The sequence below is a fragment of the Anarhichas minor genome, unplaced genomic scaffold (assembly GCF_050575085.1).
Source record: "Anarhichas minor isolate MPS153535 unplaced genomic scaffold, ASM5057508v1 ptg000067l, whole genome shotgun sequence".
Taxonomy (NCBI): Eukaryota; Metazoa; Chordata; class Actinopteri; order Perciformes; family Anarhichadidae; genus Anarhichas; species Anarhichas minor.
In genome coordinates this window covers 3,877,386-3,895,000 of record NW_027466513.1, presented here as the reverse complement: position 1 = coordinate 3,895,000, position 17,615 = coordinate 3,877,386, and the positions used below count along the sequence as shown (strand labels likewise).

Here is a 17,615-nt window from a genome sequence, read left to right as displayed (position 1 = left end):
ATGCCTTAGATAGAGTATTTATTTCCATATAATACCGATTAAAATCAGGGAAATTGAGACGAATACTGAGCTCAGCGGCTTTCATTGCACTCCTCCTCCGGCCCGCCAGGGGGCGACAGCCCGCCAAACAGTCTAAACGTCTTCTACCCGAAGAAGAAGGCGGTTGTGGAACAAACATGGCGGCGTCCCTAGTACGGTTCGTCCGCGGAGGTCTCGGAAGGAGTTATAGCCGTAAGCTGACCATAAACCTGTTTTATTTTATACTTGCTGATTGCTGAAGTGATGCATATACTTCATGCGTGTCGTTTGTTGGTGCTGAAAACAACGCAGTGTTATTTTTTACCCGTTAAAATGTGTCAGGTTTGACCTTCGAGCTAGCTAATGCTAACGTTAGCATGCGCTGAGGACAGTTCATGTTGTATTTATGTAACAGTTTAGACATAATTAACGCTCGTGCAGGAGTCTTAAAACTAGATTTATGAGTTGTTTGCTTCTTATTATTGTCGTGTTGCTGACATCACTCCAGCTCCTCTACAGCTCTGTAGATGAAGTCATCAGTGGCGTGTTTATACTATTTTACTATTTTATTTATTGACGCCTTGTTGTTTTATGTTCCCCAGTTGCAAGAAGTTCATGTCTCCTCCAGCAGCAGAACAGACTGCAGAGCTCCACCACCGAAACCAGTCGTAAGTACATATTAACTAACTAACTGATGCTGCAGGAGACCAGTGGTGGAAGAAGTACTTTGATCTTTTAGTAAAAGTACAAAGGTACTAGCATCAAGTACTCATTGGGCAGACTGGCCCATTTCAGAATCGTATGTTTATTATGTTATTGTGTCGTAATTATTGATCACTTTAACCCTCATCCCACCAACGTCATTACAAGGACCCCAACAACAAACTACTGCAAGAAACAACCATCATGGCTCAACTTATTTATTTGCAAAGCATTATTAATTATGTAAACTAAAATACACGATGAAAACTGTGTCCGTCTCCTTTAAAATTACCATTGTGATAGTATGTGATACCAGAGTTACTCAATAACAGAGCAGATGAGTCATTACAAGCACCCCCAATGGTTTTAAATGGAGTGCACTTCCTGTCTCCTAAGTGAGCGTGATCATGACGTGGTTTTGTTTTAATGATGAGTTTGCTGGAGCAGGAGAGTGCAGTGATGACTTGTCCAGTCCTCCCTAACCTCTGTCTCCTCTGTCCTCCATGCAGCCACCGTCAGGCCCAAGGATGCCGTCACTCACAGCCAGCTGGCAGCCTTTGGGGAGTACGTGGCTGAGATGATGCCCAAATATATCCAGCAGGTCCAGGTCAGTTCATACGAGGATCAGAGCTCACAGTCCTCGTGTGCTACTCGGTGCTTGAACGACCAATGGGCGGGGCTTACTGTGATTGACAGGTCGCTGTCACTACCAGAGCTGTATACGGTGTCTCTACATCACTCATCCGCATTCCTTCAGAACAAAATTAAAACGGCGACGAGAAGAAGTCGTCCGTCCGATTCAAATACAGGAAGAAAATCCTCCTTCATCTGCTTCGTATGTGTTGACATGAAGAGTGGCCACATGGACCAGATTTTGTTTTGTTGCGAGCGGACAATCGGGACACATTTAATTGGATAAATATACTTTTAGCTTTTGTGTGTTATACGGCACCCCGAGATAAAAAGTAGTTCAACTTAATGAACGCTGCAGCGTCATGTGACGAGGAACAACCAATCACAGCCGGCAGATATCTTCTCTTTGTTCCGTAAATATATGGAGGACAAGTTAATCAACTATTAGAATCACTATATTTATCACTTTATATTTTAGAAACATGCAGATGGCTTACTGTGTGTCTGTGTTTAGGTGAGCTGTTACAACGAGCTGGAGGTGATGATCCACCCTGACGGAGTGATCCCTGTGCTGACCTTCCTGAGGGACCACACCAACACCCAGTTCAGGAACATGATCGACCTCACGGCTGTTGACATCCCATCACGGCAGAACCGCTTTGAGGTAGCTGACACACACACCTAGACATATGGCCTAATGGTGACAATTAATGGTAACAAATCTGATAAGACTGCCCCTTTACTGTAGTATTATAGTCTTTTAATCCATTTTACGCCACATTTTTACCTGTGAAATAAAGCTTTGACAGGAGAGTATTATTTGTCTTTTATGTGTGTGTGTGTGTGTGTGCTGCTTTACAGATTGTGTACCACCTTCTGTCGCTGCGCTACAACTCTCGTATCCGCATTAAGACGTACACAGACGAGTTATCACCGGTGGACTCTGCGGTTCCGGTCCACATGGCCGCCAACTGGTACGAGAGGGAGGTGAGTCAAGAAACCGGTCCGGTTTTATTTGAATTCCACTGACATTCGGACAAACTGAGCCTAGAAGTGTGTGTGTGTGTGTGTGTGTGTGTGTGTGTGTGTGTGTGTGTGTGTGTTTGTGCAGGTTTGGGACATGTACGGCGTGTTCTTTGCTAACCACCCAGACCTGAGGCGTATTCTGACGGACTACGGCTTCGAGGGTCACCCCTTCAGGAAGGACTTCCCTCTCTCAGGATACGTAGAGGTACTCAGTCGGCTTTATTCGGCTTCGTCGGTGTGTGTGACTAGTGTGTCGTCGTATTGGCAGGATGGAAGCTGTGCCCAGACAATAGGAAGAGAGAGGACGTTAAAGCGTTTTCTGTGGTCATTTAACTGTGGTCATAAAAGCAAATGGTGATTGTTGATATTTGTTATGGTGACAACACACGTCACGCTGGGAAGAGAGCGGCTGCAGCTCCGGAGACGAACGGCTGGCTAGTTAGCTAGCTAGCTAGCATGTCCTTTTTCCAGCGATGCGGGGAGTGAGACCGTTCGACACAATGTAGCATTAAAGCACGGTGGAATTAGCAAGCTAGCTAACCGGCCAGCCGTCTGCTAGTTAGCTCACTAGCTTTCTAATTTACATTTTTTTGATTCTGAAGTTGGCCCGCTACAACGGTCGCAATGGCAACAGAAAGCGTAACAAATGTCTGCCTCTCTGAACATCCTGCCATGTTTGTTTGAATGGGAATGCCCCTTCTGTTCATATTCTATTTCTGTGCTCCAAACTCTTATGAGCTAAAACTCCGCAGGATCCTGTGATTTAATAATGAAATAAATGTATTGATCTTGTGATAATTAATCCGGGGTTCGCCTTAAACCTTAAAAATCCTTAATAGTTTGTGTTTAGAAGGAATAATTTATGGCCTAAATACTTTCTGAAGCTACATAGATTTCTTTGAAATAATGAATTATTTATGTCAGCATTAATTAAGGCTTCTCACGTAGTAAATTGCTAAACTGCAGCACGTTCCCTCTGCAGGTGCGTTACGATGACGAGGTGAAGCGAGTGGTGGCGGAGCCCGTCGAGCTGTCGCAGGAGTTCAGGAAGTTTGACCTGAACACGCCGTGGGAGGTGTTCCCCGCCTACCGAGAGCCCAAAGAGGCCGCGCCCAAGCTGGAGGCCGGAGACGTGGCCCCCGAGGCCCCCAAGTGAAGCGTCCCTCTGTTTCATCACCACATTCTGTCTGGTCGGGTCATTCTGGGACTCCTGAACAAACCACACCTGAAATATTTATGTAAATAAAAAACAGTAATAACTCAACCTTCATTAGAGTTGTTGTGGATCTGTTCATTTTTTATTATTTCAGTATCTTTCTGGTTAAATGTATGTGGATAATGTAACTCTTTACCTTTCAGTTGGGCCTAAAACAAAACAAGCCTAACTTTTGGTGTCCACATACTTTTGACTTTAATAAAAAATACAAACACTCTTGCTACTGTAACAAACTCTTCTTTGTGTGTGACTGCTTAACTGTTATATAATCTATCATTTGATTATTATTACTCATGCATTGATGTAAAAGCTGAGCTCTTTTTGAACTATTAACTGGTGATTATTTTCATCATTGATTCATCTGCTGCTAATTTACTCCATTAATCAATCAATCGATTGTTTGGTTTGTAAAAAATAACAAAAATAGTGACAAATGTCAAAGTTACTCAGCTCAATGTTCAGGTTATAAAGTGCACAACAATTACAGATTTATTTATTTTAGCCTTATACAGTATATCAGTATCAGAAATGGTTTATGTTTTCACATACAAGGAATCTGATTTGGTAAATAGTCCATAACAAACAGTACAATAGTGAAAAGAATAAGAAGAAAAGCAAACCAATCCATAAGAATACCTTTATTGTGTATGTTAAGGTGAGTGGTCAACTGGTTAATCCACTAATCGATATTAGTCGAGCATCCCCTGCTTTATGGTCTGTGTGACTCTAAATGGACCATAATGTACTAAATGAACATCATGCTGTATTGAAGAAGACTTGAAACTAGAGATTGAGACCATAAACTCATGTTTACAATGTTTACTGAGGTAATAAATCAAGAGAGAAGTAGAGTCATTTTCTCATAGACTTCTATACAACCAGAGGAGTCGCCCCCTGGTGGACATTAGAGAGAATGCAGGTTTCATAGCGATCTAGTGATTTAATGCACCACCCGGCCAGCATGCTCAGTGGACAAAATCAAACACATCCAACAGGTGCATGCTGGGTGTTGCTACCATGCTAAATGTTAAAATGCTCATGGTCCCCCAATGTGACTTCACTGAGGAGCTGATATTTCAGTGACCTGAGTGAGGCCTTTCTGCTGGTTGTGGACTGGTAATACTGGGACAGAGATGCTGAGGGGACTGGTTTTATTATGGTGCCAAAGACTCACAGAAGGATGTCAGACAGGTGAGCACAATGTTGTCATTGTTGTAACTGTGTGTGTGTGTGTGTGTGTGTGTGTGTGTGTGTGTGTGTGTGTGTGCATTGCGCAATTACTGCACTTTTGCTTGAATGTGTGTTTGTTGCTGAGTTTATATTGTTCATATCTATGTTGCTTTGGTGATGTTTTATTCCGCTGTTGGTTCTATAAGAAGTGCCACCTTATTAATGTGTGTTGCACCCGCTGTGGTGTCCAATTAAACAAACATGTTTTTGTTTAATTGTCATGAGTTTTGTCTCTTTTCTGCTTCATTCTTGTGGCGCTTCACTGTGTTTTTATAATTGATAAAAAAGGCTGCAAAAGTGCATCTGTAGAAATGTAATTTATTGTTTGTTTGGACTTCAGAGCTCTGTGGCGTGAAGCGTACATGTTGAAATATTGCACTTTATTTTGTAAACTAAAAGCGGTTGTCTATCACATAACATGTTCATCGTGAACTCATTTATTTAGTTAAGTCGGATAACTTTATTTTTACTCTTTATGTGAAATATTTTGTATACTTTATAATTTATCTTTTTGTTTTTATTAGTATTAGATCGATGTGCGCTCGATGTTATCTCAACTGGTTTTAACTGGTTAAATACATAAAATCACAGTAAAAAGCTGAGTGATTAACTGTGTTTTTAAAGGCCTTTTGAAGTTATTAGTATCCACTAATTCTTACTCACTTTGATTGTGAAGATCTGAATTGTGATCATGATGACGTGCTGGTCCTCTGCCTGTGATACTGGAGTCCCCCAGCAGCTGGTGCTGCAGCACACAATATCAAATCAAGAATGATCAGGTTCCTCTGACTGCTGCTGATCCCATCTTTAGTTCACATCATGGATGCAATCAGAGTTCAGGCCGTACATTTCCATTTGTTTTTATTTTGTCAAACATTTTCATTGAAGCATTCATTGTACATGTAAGAAATACTCGAGACATGTTCAAAGAGTCAACATGAGCCAGACTACTGAAAACAAGACGTGGGTCAAAATGTTTGTTTTGTTTTTTAATATTCTTTTAGTTATTGGTTGGATTTGTGTTTTTGGGACACAATTCACTAATTTTGGAAAATTTCCAACAGTGTTTTGACTCACGTCTGCTCGACATACAAGTCATCAGGATCATCAGAAATAAATAAAGCACAGACCAGAAACATCCAACACATTGTCAGTTACTGTACAAACGATTCACTTAATAGAAATACACAGTAAACAGGCGTCGACCCTGTGAAGCTGCTCAGCAAGTCATGAGAAATCTTTTATTTATTTATTTTTTTTTAATTCACTGTATTTTCTGTTGCGTGCATGCATCACACAAGTGCTTCAGATGAGTTATGCTCGAGTCACTTCACACACCACGAATTGTGATCAAAGAAACAGAAAGATGAGCAGAACGGACATTCCCATTCAAATCAACGTAGCAGGATGATCGGAGCCAAAACCAGCAGCGGAGAAGTAACGGTGTGAAGCGTTATGAGCGCCAGAGGAAATGAGTAACATTTAACAACTTGCTTCATACACACACTACTGTCAGTGTAGCATTAAAGCATGGTGGGATGAGCAAACTAGCATGGTGGAATGAGCAAACTAGCATGGTGGGATGAGCAAACTAGCATGGTGGGATGAGCAAACTAGCATGGTGGAATGAGCAAACTAGCATGGTGGGATGAGCAAACTAGCCATGTTTGCTCATTCCACCATGCTTTAATGCTACACCGGTTACAGAAAATGAGCTGAACAGCAGGCTGGTGGTCTAATGGTCCCTCCGCCTCACTCGCCGCCCTCTCCAGAGAGGAACAAGCTAGCTAGCTAGCTAGCTAACTAGCCAGCCACCCGTCTACGAAGCTCCGTCCGCTGTCTTCCTGGCGAACACTTTACGACCCTCACTAACGTGTGTTGTCACCATTACAACAAACAACAATCTGCATTTTCTTTTGTACCAGTCAAATGACCGGGGGAAACGGTTCACAGTCCGTTCTATTTCTGTGGTTCTGATCTTGACTTTCTGAACTGGGTCAGGTCTGTCTTAAAGTTCAACAGAAGCAATCATCGGTCTGCCGCTGTGCTCTGAACTCTCACTGAGGCTGGAATAGAGAAACCACACCAAGGGGTCAGACTGTGACGGAATACATCACGATCTGAAATGAGGCACACTGCTCAGTATGATTTCACACTGTGAAAAATAAAATTAGCATCTCATTGTCCCAAAACCGTGTCACGTTCTTAGAAGTCAGTGCAGCCGTGGAAGACAGGAAATAGTCGATTTAGTGACGGCGCGATGGAGAGAGGCCTGGTGAGAGTGTGAAGCAGGAGACTCGCTGGCTCTTATTAGTTTTCAGAGGAGGTGTGAGGCCTGTGTTTTACCCGCTGTGAGGTGGAGACTCTTATGACTCGGCAGAAAGTTCAGCTTTCGCCACTGTGTGTTTCATACATTTCCAGGTTTATTGTGATGGTGTTTTAGATATCTCATTTTAAATATGTCAAGAGGAATCTTAATTGTAACGCTGTGCTGAATGCACTTCTTTAGAGGAATTGTTTACAGAAAAGTGACATTATTAATAACACCACTGTCACTTTACTTTCTCTATCTTATGCTGTCTTTGTGCACAAGCAACAACCAAATATCCCATTTACGAATCAATATTTTATCTTTATCTTAAGTTGTTGTGGGTTCATGAACCAGCTAGGTGGTTTCTAAATTCAGCAGGAGTCCTGAGGGAAGTGGCCTCTAACTGAACCCTTAGAATATCTACCTGTGAACCCTTGTACACGGGTTATGGCCTCGGTGTGGATGTGATATTTATACTGTTCATCATCTTCATTTATAAGGTTGCATATTGAATGTCTATGAGCTGTGAGCAGTTCAACCAGAGTCTTGTTCCCTTCTCAGATTATTTTGATTGTAGTACTTCTTAAAGCTCTGCAAAGTTAAAAGTCTCCGGTATTTCATATGAGAAAAGAAAAATAAACGGCTTTTTTCTTTCCTATGTTAGGGACATATAGGTGGGCCAACCCTTTAGAGTTGTAGTCCAATATACTGTATTTTTATTTAAATTCATAAAACTCTTGCGTGGTTTCATCTTTTTTTTTTAAACGTAAGTAAATTGATGTTCAGACGATAGTTTAAAACAGAAATCTCCAGTTAGCTGTAATACAAACATTGTAAAGTATCACGTCACATGGTGATCACACTACGTTTCATGAAGTCAAGGTTCATCGCTATGTGAAGAGCATCGTCTTTCTCCCGGCGGTGTGAAATTAAACAGACATGCATATTACAGAGGCCCCGGGAGAAGCTTTTTTTCAATTTCCCCCCCACTGTGGTCGTCATCTGAAGAATTAGAAATCAAATTATGGTCCAGACGGTACGGAGACGCAGTTTTCCCCAAAAACCGACGTCTGCTTCGTCCTGTCGTCCTCTTCTCTCGCTACGACCGAGAAAACGCTCCGAAATAAAAGAAAAGAGCGACTCATTTCTTACACAAAAACGCACTGTTCATAACATTTCCACATGCCTCTAAAGACATAAAGAAAGTCAAGTTTTTTTTTTTTTTTGTTTTTTGTTATTTTTTTTTTTTTACACACGAGCAGAAACACCAAGTCTTTTGACGAGGATATTAAATGCACTTACAGAAAGTATTTCACTTCAAAATGAACCTCTTCACCTTCATGTAGGACGACCAGACTCCCCTTCCATTACTGCGGTTTAGGAGCCTAAATTATAGCTTAAAGAAATGCATCAGATGTATTTAATCACCATTTAGTTTCTGCCAGAATTGACATTTTGTTTTCACTCAAATGGGAGCAGGAACTATTTTCCCACCAGAGGACGTATGTCAACTTTTGCACCCACTATTAATGATTTAATTATAAAATACTTGAATTACAAAGCACTTAAAGTGGACACAAGATTGATTATTTTTTTTGTTTTTGGTGCAATGACGTGGAACTACGATATCGAACTCCTTGTGGCGGTCGTGAACGAGAGTCGGGTCAACACAGAGGTGAGCGGGTAACGACTGAGTTTTAGACTGAAACATTCGATTGGAGTTCACATCACTGACGTTCAAGGTTTCCACGTTTTCGAGTGCGATGAAGTGAAATCCTGTGAAGCCGTCAGCTGGATAGAGATTTTCATTCATTCAGTCCAAGGTCTCTCTGACTTTGAGAAGGAATTCATCTGCAGAGGAAGCGTCAAAGACAAGCCGCCAGTATTCTGCACACAAACCATCCTTTTTCCACTTTTGCATGAATTCCTCCCACAATGTTCAGTCCCTCGCTCATGTGCTGCAGCTAGGGTTTCTTGTCTGCGTATGAATGGCTGCTGCTGCTGGTGGTGTTGGGGAAGTCTGGGTAAACCAGGAAGCCGGTGAAGGTGATGTACTTGGCGTGGTTGCTGTACGCCCCGAAGCCGTCCCTCTGGTGGGAGTAGAGCCAGACGGTGTCCCCCGGCTTCAGCGACAGCATCAAGCTCTGGCTCTGCAGCGCCTTCTCGCCCTGGCTGTCGTCGTAGATCATCGCCTGCACCTCCAGGTGGTTCTTCATCAGCTTGACAGACAGAGTCTTCTGCGGCAGCTTGCCCACGTTGAAGGAGAAGTAGTAGGCGCCGGGGACGCGGCACGTGAACAGCCCCTCCGTCACGTTGAAGTCCCGGCCGATGTTGACGAACGCCGTGTCGAAGGCGACCGGCTGGTGCTGCGGCATGCCCGCTTGGTCGACTCCCACGATGCTCTGGGTGCGCCCCACCGAGAAGGCGGATCTCTGCTCGTCCTCTTCTTCGTCATCGTTGTCCTCCTCTTCTTCTTCTTCTTCTTCTTCTTCCTCCTCCCGATGCTGCAGCTCCTCCTCCACCTCTCTCGCTCCGGACTTCACGTGCTCCGTGGCCTGGTTGTCTTGGTGGGGCTCCAGGGCGGGGTGCTGGTGGTGGTGCGTCTGGAAGCCGTAGGTGTCCGGGTAGACGAGGTAACCGTTGAAGGTGGTGTAGTGTCCGGTGTTGCTGTAGAGTGCGTAGCGAGGGTCACCGTGAAGACGGAGCCACACAGTGTCGCCGAACTCCAGCTGCAGCATGACGCTCTGGCTCTGCACCTGAGGATGGAGAACCCAAAGGCTTCGTTACACCAGATTCTGGTTCTGCCTTCAATCCCCACCAAAACACAAACACACCCTCTGTGATAAGAGCCATGATGCACTGCGAGACACCTGGAGAGCTTCCACATGATAAAAGACCTTTTGTAAGAATTTACTTGGAGGGAAAACGGCTAGCCCGAACCTACCTTCCTCTCCTCTCCAGCGTTCTCCTCGTACACGATGGCCTGCACCTCGTTCCGGTTCTTCATCAGCATCACCGACAGGTCCTTGTGCGGAAACTTCCCCACTGTGAAGGAGAAGTAGTACGCGCCCGTGATGCGGCAGCGGAACAAGCCGGCCTTGGGGTCGAAATCCCCGCCGATGTTGACGTAAACGGCATCAAAGGTCACGGTCATCTTGGGCCCGCCTTCCATGCTGTTGGTCCGCGCGACCGAGAACGCCGAGCGCTGCTCCACGTTGTCCTGCAGCCGGGCGAAACCCAGCGCGCCGCCGGCGTGGCTCAGGCACAGCAGGCCAATCAGAACGCTCGCTGGGAGCAGCATCGTATCTGAAGGGGAAAAAAAAGATGTTGCATATATACGGCTTTTAAAATTGAAATGCTGCAGCTGCGACATGGATGCAGTGTTTTTGTTGCTGAGCGTGGTATAAAGAAAGTTTGACTTTTTTCAGATCAAAGGTAACCTCTGTTGCTACAATATCTAGAATACATTTGAATAAAATTAATGTTTTGCACATTGCAGCTCTTTCATTCCAATCCAAATATATTGTACATATTTTAACTTTTCTATTATTTATTCATGTTTCTTGATTTTTGCAGTACTTTCTTTTTATTTTCTCTTAATATGAAACACCTTAGTAATTTCATTGTATGCAACCTTCAACCTTTTCCATCGTATGGTCAGCTGCAGCTCGTCTCTCTCCGGCGTCTCGTGATGCTTCTAATAAATGTCACTGTTTTATTAATGTAACGCAGCATCGATACTAAGATCTTAACAATGCCCGAGGACTGTGTTTGTTGCTCATCATAATCTCATCTGTATTAAGCCTCGTATTTGTATTCATTTCCAGAATGTAGAATCTGTTTTATCGTTTCAGAATTCACTTCTGGTCATTACAGATCAGTGTGTTTGAAGTCAAACCGCGTTTCTGTTTTACGGAGGAGGATTTCTCCCTGACATTTTTAGCTTATGATGACTTAATGGCACTTAATACAAATTGCAAACTATAATTCGGTTTCTCATATTTACCTCTTTACTTAAGATTTCATCAAACTTAGGCTTCTTATTTTCTTTTTACTAAATGAACCAAAACACTGACAAAGGAGGAAAATCTTGGGTCGATAATAATGAGAGTAAATATGAAACAAAATATTAACTTATATTAAATATTTAATATTAATATTAAAATATAAACTGGAGACTAATCATTGCTTTGGTGGGTATCAACATATATTGGTGTCCATGTTGACATGTTTGCATTTATTCAACCGTTTGACTGTAGAGACGGAGAAGAAACGAGCAATGAATGCGTGAAATTAACCAGAAATTGGATATAATTTAGAAACAAAAAGATTAAAGAATAACTGGACAAAATTACAAATCTGACCACACATTCAAAACCAGCTTTTGGTTCTTGACAGTTTTACAAACAGAAGTTTGGAGGAAAAAACATTTAAACGACACACGTATACAGACAATACTCACATAATGGGAACTTCACAAAATCACACAAAACAGGCTTCAACGAACTCAAACACAAACAAAAGACACACACACACACACACACACACAATGCTTGTGTTTGAGTCATTCAAGCAGACGAGGTATTAATGTGTCTTTTATTAGCAGAGACAAGCTCTCTCATTGTCCTCCTCTAATGAAGCAACAGGAAGCTGACACACTCGGGTGGAGCTGCCTCCATGTTCAGTTTATCAACCTACACGAGGATAACGTGACTCATGAAAGATAGTATTTAGAGGTAGAACTGCCCCTTAATGTCATCAACCCTCTGAACCTCGAGCAGCGTCGGGACGGTTATTTTTGTGCTTTTTGTTAAATCATAAAAAAGAAAAAAACATGAGCTGAATTTCTTTGATAATTTCTTTGACAAAAATTTGAAAAAAACTGTGGAATCTTTACATCCAACATTTTCCCACAAGTGTGTGTGTGTGTATATCTATCTATCTCTATCTCTCTCTCTCTCTATCTCTATCTCTATCTCTCTCTCTCACTCAGCCATGGACTGACGTATTCAAGCCTCGAGTTCGGCGATTTCGCCGTCGCCATCTTGGATTACTACCATTGCCATGTTGTTGTGTTTTTGCAGCCAATGAATGAAAGTTACCTTATTTGGACTGAGGAGGAGTGAGGAAGGGACACCGTATACGTCTCTGGTAGAGACCTGCCAATCACTGTGTAGCCCCGCCCTAAAGCATCCCCTGCTTTATGGTCTGTTTGACTCTAAATGGACCATAATGTACTAAATGAACATCATGCTGTATTGAAGAAGACTTGAAACTAGAGATTGAGACCATAAACTCATGTTTACAATGTTTACTGAGGTAATAAATCAAGAGAGAAGTAGAGTCATTTTCTCATAGACTTCTATACAACCAGAGGAGTCGCCCCCTGGTGGACACTAGAGAGAATGCAGCTTTAGGACACTTTTCAGAACCGGAGCTTGCCGTCTGGTCTAAGTACGTCTTTGCTAATTGATAAAACATTAAAGCCAAAGTGATAATAGATGTACTACTTTATGTGTTGCATATATTAGTCTGTATTCACAGTAGCAATGTGACGACTCACATTAACTTTAGTTAATTTCCCTTCCTGTTTTATTTTTGTATTCACTTGCTCCTTAGGTTGCTTTACTTCCTGCCTTTGTTTAGTTTCCCGCCTGTTTTGATCCTCACCTGTGTGTCATGAGCTCATCAGACCTCCCACTACTTATAGCCCAGCTGTTCACCACTTATTTGCCAGATTGTCTCAGTTCATTTCACTAGACTAGCTCTCCAGCGTTGTGATATTCCCCGTGATTTACATTATTTGGATCTTTTGATTGTAGCCCGTTTCTTTGTTTGACTTTTGTATATGCCTTTTTGTATGCAGTGTGTTAATTCTGCTTACTGCCTGTTTTGCCTTTTGTGAACCAAAGTTCAGTAAACCTTTTGGATTTTTGCACTTCACGCCATTCTCCTGTGATCCTTGCATTTTAATCGCTTGCCTGATCATCACAAGCAATGCATCACTACCAAAGCCTGGAAGTTATTTACTCTTGGAACGAAATGTTCTCTTTGTATGTTTATTTTAAATCGACCTCCTTTAAATAGAAAGTAATTCTAGCGGTTAATTGTACTTAAAGCACCGAGGCGCAACTGATTGTTTTTGTCTGATTACTTGTGCTGCTGCAGCAGGAGGAGGAATCAATTCTGCAAGAGCAAAAGATGCTGCAGTGCAGATATTATCTTTTTTTTTTTTACCGAAATCTGAAATAATAAAAAGATGACACCGCTGACAATAGAGCCGTTAGGCGTGCTCGTGTAATGGCAGCTTGCACTGAAAAGTCGTGTTTGTTTGTCTGTGTAATGGCAGCAGCTTTTCCCAGTCATGTCGACAGACTACTCCTTGGAGAGTTTGATGCTTCAGGTTCAAACAGCAATGAAAGAATAGATCAAACAAACCTCTTCCATAATGAGCACCCACGGGAGTTAAGCAACACCGAGCAACTGAGCAGAAAAGAGTGGAGCAGAATTCGTGCACGTAGAAAAAGCACAATGTTCTGCATTTTAAACAGACCAGTCACTTACTTCTTCCTTAGTTAAATGCACCATTTAAATCTGTACTATTATTATTGTTTTATAATAATAACAACCACAACATTATAACAAAAATAATCCATAATAAATCAGTATTTTTATTTTATTATTTATTGTCACATTCTGTTGCAATAGGTAATGTTTATTTGATTTGGGACTTAAGTTTATAATGATCAATAATATAACTAATAATATTAATTATTAATTTAAGCATAATGATAATAATTATCACCATTTTCATCATTAATACAACTAATAATCGTCATAATTAATTATTTATATTATTATTAACCATTTAAATCAGTATTATTTAATATTTGGTCCCATTCAGTTTTTTTATTTGGATTTGCATATGTGTATTTGTTTTAAGCATGTGTCAGTATATATGTGTGTATGCACCATGTGAGAGTGTGGTCGAGGTTACAGTAATCTGATTACTGTCAACATCAGCATTAAGTAGTAAATTACAATTGTGCTTCTGGATGAGAACTGTTTCCTGTTAAATCTGAGTATTTGGTTTCATTCATCTGAGCTTCTCAGCGCAGCAGCGCTCTTCACTCTTCTCATTAGCTGATGAAAGCTGTTGATGCTACTTGTTTCAAGAGGACCAGGTATTATAGTTTCATTAATTTCCCACTCAGCTGAAACCCTCCAGCTAATTCTATGTAAATGTCAACGTGACAACCAACACTTAATCATGAAGCCAACACGGAGATGTAACCAGATGTAACTTTGTAATACTGCGCTCTTGTTCTGTGGAGTCCATTGATCTCTGTTTGATCTGTTTGATCTGTTTGATCTGAGCACATTTGAAAATGTCGTAATGAACTCTTGAAAGACAACTTGGTCCTCAAACTTAATTTCAGATTTCCACCACAAAATAAAAAGAAGAAACAGATTATGTTAATCAATTACATTATTACAAATAATCAATTTTATTTAATAAGCGCTTTACAAAGGGGATGAAATGGAGAGAAATATTTAAATCTCACTGGAAACAAATGTAAAATGTTAATAAAATAAAAAGCGTTAATAAAGAACACAGACATCCGTCAGTATCAGTCATTCCTCCATTCATCAGAGAAGTTTAATAATGAATAAAAAAAAGCTTTTGGCCGATCGTTTATGCTGTGCTTGTGTTAACATAGCGGCGCTGAATAAGACTGAATTAGGTTTCCCTTTCGCTTACATGTTCACAGATGTAACAGTAACTCTGATGTGCTGCACTTTGACATAAATACGTTTTCAGATACTGTCTTCTTACTTTTAATACAGAAACATACAAATGTAAATGCTACGTTATCCTGAGAGATGAGGAGGTTTTTTGCATCAGTGACCCCGGCAGCGGTGTTATCAGGAGGACTCTGATCTTTGGGGGGGGGTCAACCCAAGCGAACCGGTCTCAGACCAGCAGTCACTGTCGGCGTTGACGGGTGACTCCCTGCGGTTCTGCTGAGTGAAGCCTGAAGCAGCAGTGTGTGGAGGCTGGTGTGTGTGTGTGTGTGTGTGTGTGTTTGCCACACATGACGTGAAGGGTGGAGGTCTGGTGCAATGCCCGCTGGGAAAAACACAACCCTGCAGAATGTCTAGTGGCAATGCAGGATTGTGTCCTTTTTATACTTTAGGAAATATTTGAGATCCTTTACTTCAAAGAAAGTAGGCCTACCAATACTAACCTGACCCAACTACCCGGTCAGACTGCTGCATATGTTGCTGAACTACTCCGTCCTTATTCACCCGCCCGCGCGCTCACGTAACACTTGGTACATTTTCTGTCTGTCCCACGCACTCGCCTTAAGACCCGTGGTGACAGAGCGTTTGCCGAGTCTGTGAATTCGTTTAAAATTCAGCTCAAGACATAACTGTTTAACGGGCATTTGAATTCATGCTCCAGGTCTGCTTTTAATCTATGTTTTTATTGTGTATTTTACAGTTTATCGTGCCTTCTTAAATACGTTTCATGTTTTAAAACTGTTAAGGTCACATTGTGTTATTTATATTTTCTTCTTTGAAATACCGCTCCTGTTGAGCACTTTGTGTCTTTTGTCTGCAAAAAGTGCTAAATAAATAAATTTTACTTACTTAAATGGACCATAATTTACTAAAGACTGGAAACTAGAGATTGAGACCATAAACTCATGTTTACTGAGGTAATAAATCAAGAGAGAAGTAGAGTCATTTTCTCATAGACGTCTATAGAACCAGAGGAATCGCCCCCTGGTGGGCACTAGAGAGAATGCAGCTTTAAGACATGAAGCATCGGCTTTACTTTTCAGAACAGGAGGTTTGGCGCAGATCCAAGAATTATTTAAAAATATTCTTAACATTACCAGATAGGACATTTCCAAATTATACATTTTCATATTGTATGACATTGTATGACATTGACTTCAATCGTCAGAACCGGAGGTTGCCGCCTGGTTAAACTATTCACTGTTGTTTGGCCCGTGACTCCTCATATATTTCTGTCAGTGGTGGGCCGTCAGGGCCTGCAAGGCCTTCTCTGCTGGCCTAAACAGAATCACAAAGCTATATCTATTTTATAATTTTATAATTTTTCTTAAATACACTACATGTATTATAATTTATAAAAATATTTTTCCCATTCTCTTATGTTCTCATTGCACAGCTACTGTCTTCCTCAGTTGCTCTGCTTCCAGTGCAGCTTGTTTTAAGTAGAGCTTTTATCCAATCAGATTTCACCTCTGTGTCTCTAGGTAAGAACAGAGGCAGAGGCCTGCACACTCTCACCTGCAGCCAGTGCAGATTAAAGTAAATGGAGACGATATTGTTGATTGTCATAGTGTTCAACCAATCAGATCTTTAGTTTGACATGTTGGGCGTATTCTTTGACTATCAGAGCCTGCGAGCCGGCCTATAATGACGTCAGCATTACATGCCGCTCAGTGTCCATGTGCAGCTCTGAAACTTAACAGCAGAGGCTGTCGGGTAGTGAATCACATCACGTGATGCAGCTCAGCCAATCAAATATGGGCATTCTGACTGAGTGAGATCAGATGTACACAGGAGACTGAGACGAGGAAAGACATTGCAGAGCAGTACATTCAAGTTGTGAAAGTAAAATCCTATGATAATCTCTTTGGGTTGCGGCTTGTCATTAAGGAATGACTGTGGATCCCACAGCCAGACCAGCTGACAACATTATATTTTCCTGAATTTAGGCTTTTGCATTTTCTAAATGCTCTGGCATTATTCAAATGACTCATACCGAACGGTTTAATACGAAGATGTACATAGTTACAGCCTTAAAAATGAATAACAGCTGTGGCGCCATCATGTGGTTATAAGGTGGTATTTCAGCTGCAGGACAGCAGTATAAAATGCACGGCCCGCCACTGATTTCTGTACACGCACAATCCTAAAAGTTTGGCCACCCTTGCTCTCTAGTCTTTAAGCGACAGTCGTCTCTCCCTCCACAGCTGGGTAATCATTTCAGCCATCAAACGCTGCCATCTGATCTCTGGTATCTACAGAACCTGTGACTGACTCAGAATGTCAAACACCGTCATCATCACAGCTCAGCTCAAGCTTTAAGGATCGATGTGCCCTTCGAAGAAATAAAGTCTGAACACACCATCAGTTACTTGTGTGTGTTTCTTTTAAGGCGGCACGAACCTGCCGGCTGAACCCCCTTCAGTCTCCAAAAGGTCAGCCTATTGAGGATTTCAAAACCTGCTTCATTTTCAGATTGACCTTCATGCATTTTTCAAAGTACACGACGGATCGTGAAGAGAGCCTCACAGACTCGAGGATCGTCAGACCTTGAAGCTTCATCTGTTACTTTCTAAATTTAAGTTAAAATATGGAAAACCGCGGTTGCACTGGAGACGGACGTTAGTTTTAGTTTACTTTACTTTGCACAATTTAAAAAAAATACACGAACAA

General features: G+C 41.7%; 2 protein-coding genes across 2 annotated transcripts; one reads left to right on the top strand and one right to left on the bottom strand.

Moving 5' to 3' along the window:
• Window positions 1-136: 136 nt before the first annotated feature.
• Window positions 137-3,814, top strand: ndufs3 (NADH:ubiquinone oxidoreductase core subunit S3). The gene is made up of 7 exons (XM_076078766.1): window positions 137-231; window positions 621-686; window positions 1,230-1,327; window positions 1,868-2,017; window positions 2,215-2,340; window positions 2,465-2,584; window positions 3,362-3,814. The coding sequence occupies exons 1-7, from the start codon at window positions 177-179 to the stop codon at window positions 3,533-3,535; spliced, it is 789 nt and encodes a 262-aa protein (XP_075934881.1). The 5' UTR covers window positions 137-176; the 3' UTR covers window positions 3,536-3,814.
• A 5,286-nt stretch (window positions 3,815-9,100) lies between these two features.
• Window positions 9,101-10,437, bottom strand: c1qtnf4 (C1q and TNF related 4). Its single transcript, XM_076078834.1, has 2 exons — window positions 10,081-10,437; window positions 9,101-9,892 (listed from the first exon to the last, which is right to left on the bottom strand). The coding sequence occupies exons 1-2, from the start codon at window positions 10,435-10,437 to the stop codon at window positions 9,101-9,103; spliced, it is 1,149 nt and encodes a 382-aa protein (XP_075934949.1).
• Between the last annotated feature and the right edge of the window lie 7,178 nt (window positions 10,438-17,615).

Excerpts from the sequence above, each read along its gene's own strand:
- c1qtnf4 (XM_076078834.1), bottom strand. The coding sequence starts at position 10,437 with ATGCTGCTCCCAGCGAGCGTTCTGATTGGCCTGCTGTGCCTGAGCCAC. Across the intron at positions 9,893-10,080 it reads ACGCTGGAGAGGAGAGGAAG|GTGCAGAGCCAGAGCGTCAT; the intron begins GTAGGTTCGGGC and ends CTCCATCCTCAG.
- ndufs3 (XM_076078766.1), top strand. The coding sequence starts at position 177 with ATGGCGGCGTCCCTAGTACGGTTCGTCCGCGGAGGTCTCGGAAGGAGT. Across the intron at positions 232-620 it reads TCTCGGAAGGAGTTATAGCC|TTGCAAGAAGTTCATGTCTC; the intron begins GTAAGCTGACCA and ends TATGTTCCCCAG. Across the intron at positions 2,018-2,214 it reads CACGGCAGAACCGCTTTGAG|ATTGTGTACCACCTTCTGTC; the intron begins GTAGCTGACACA and ends GCTGCTTTACAG.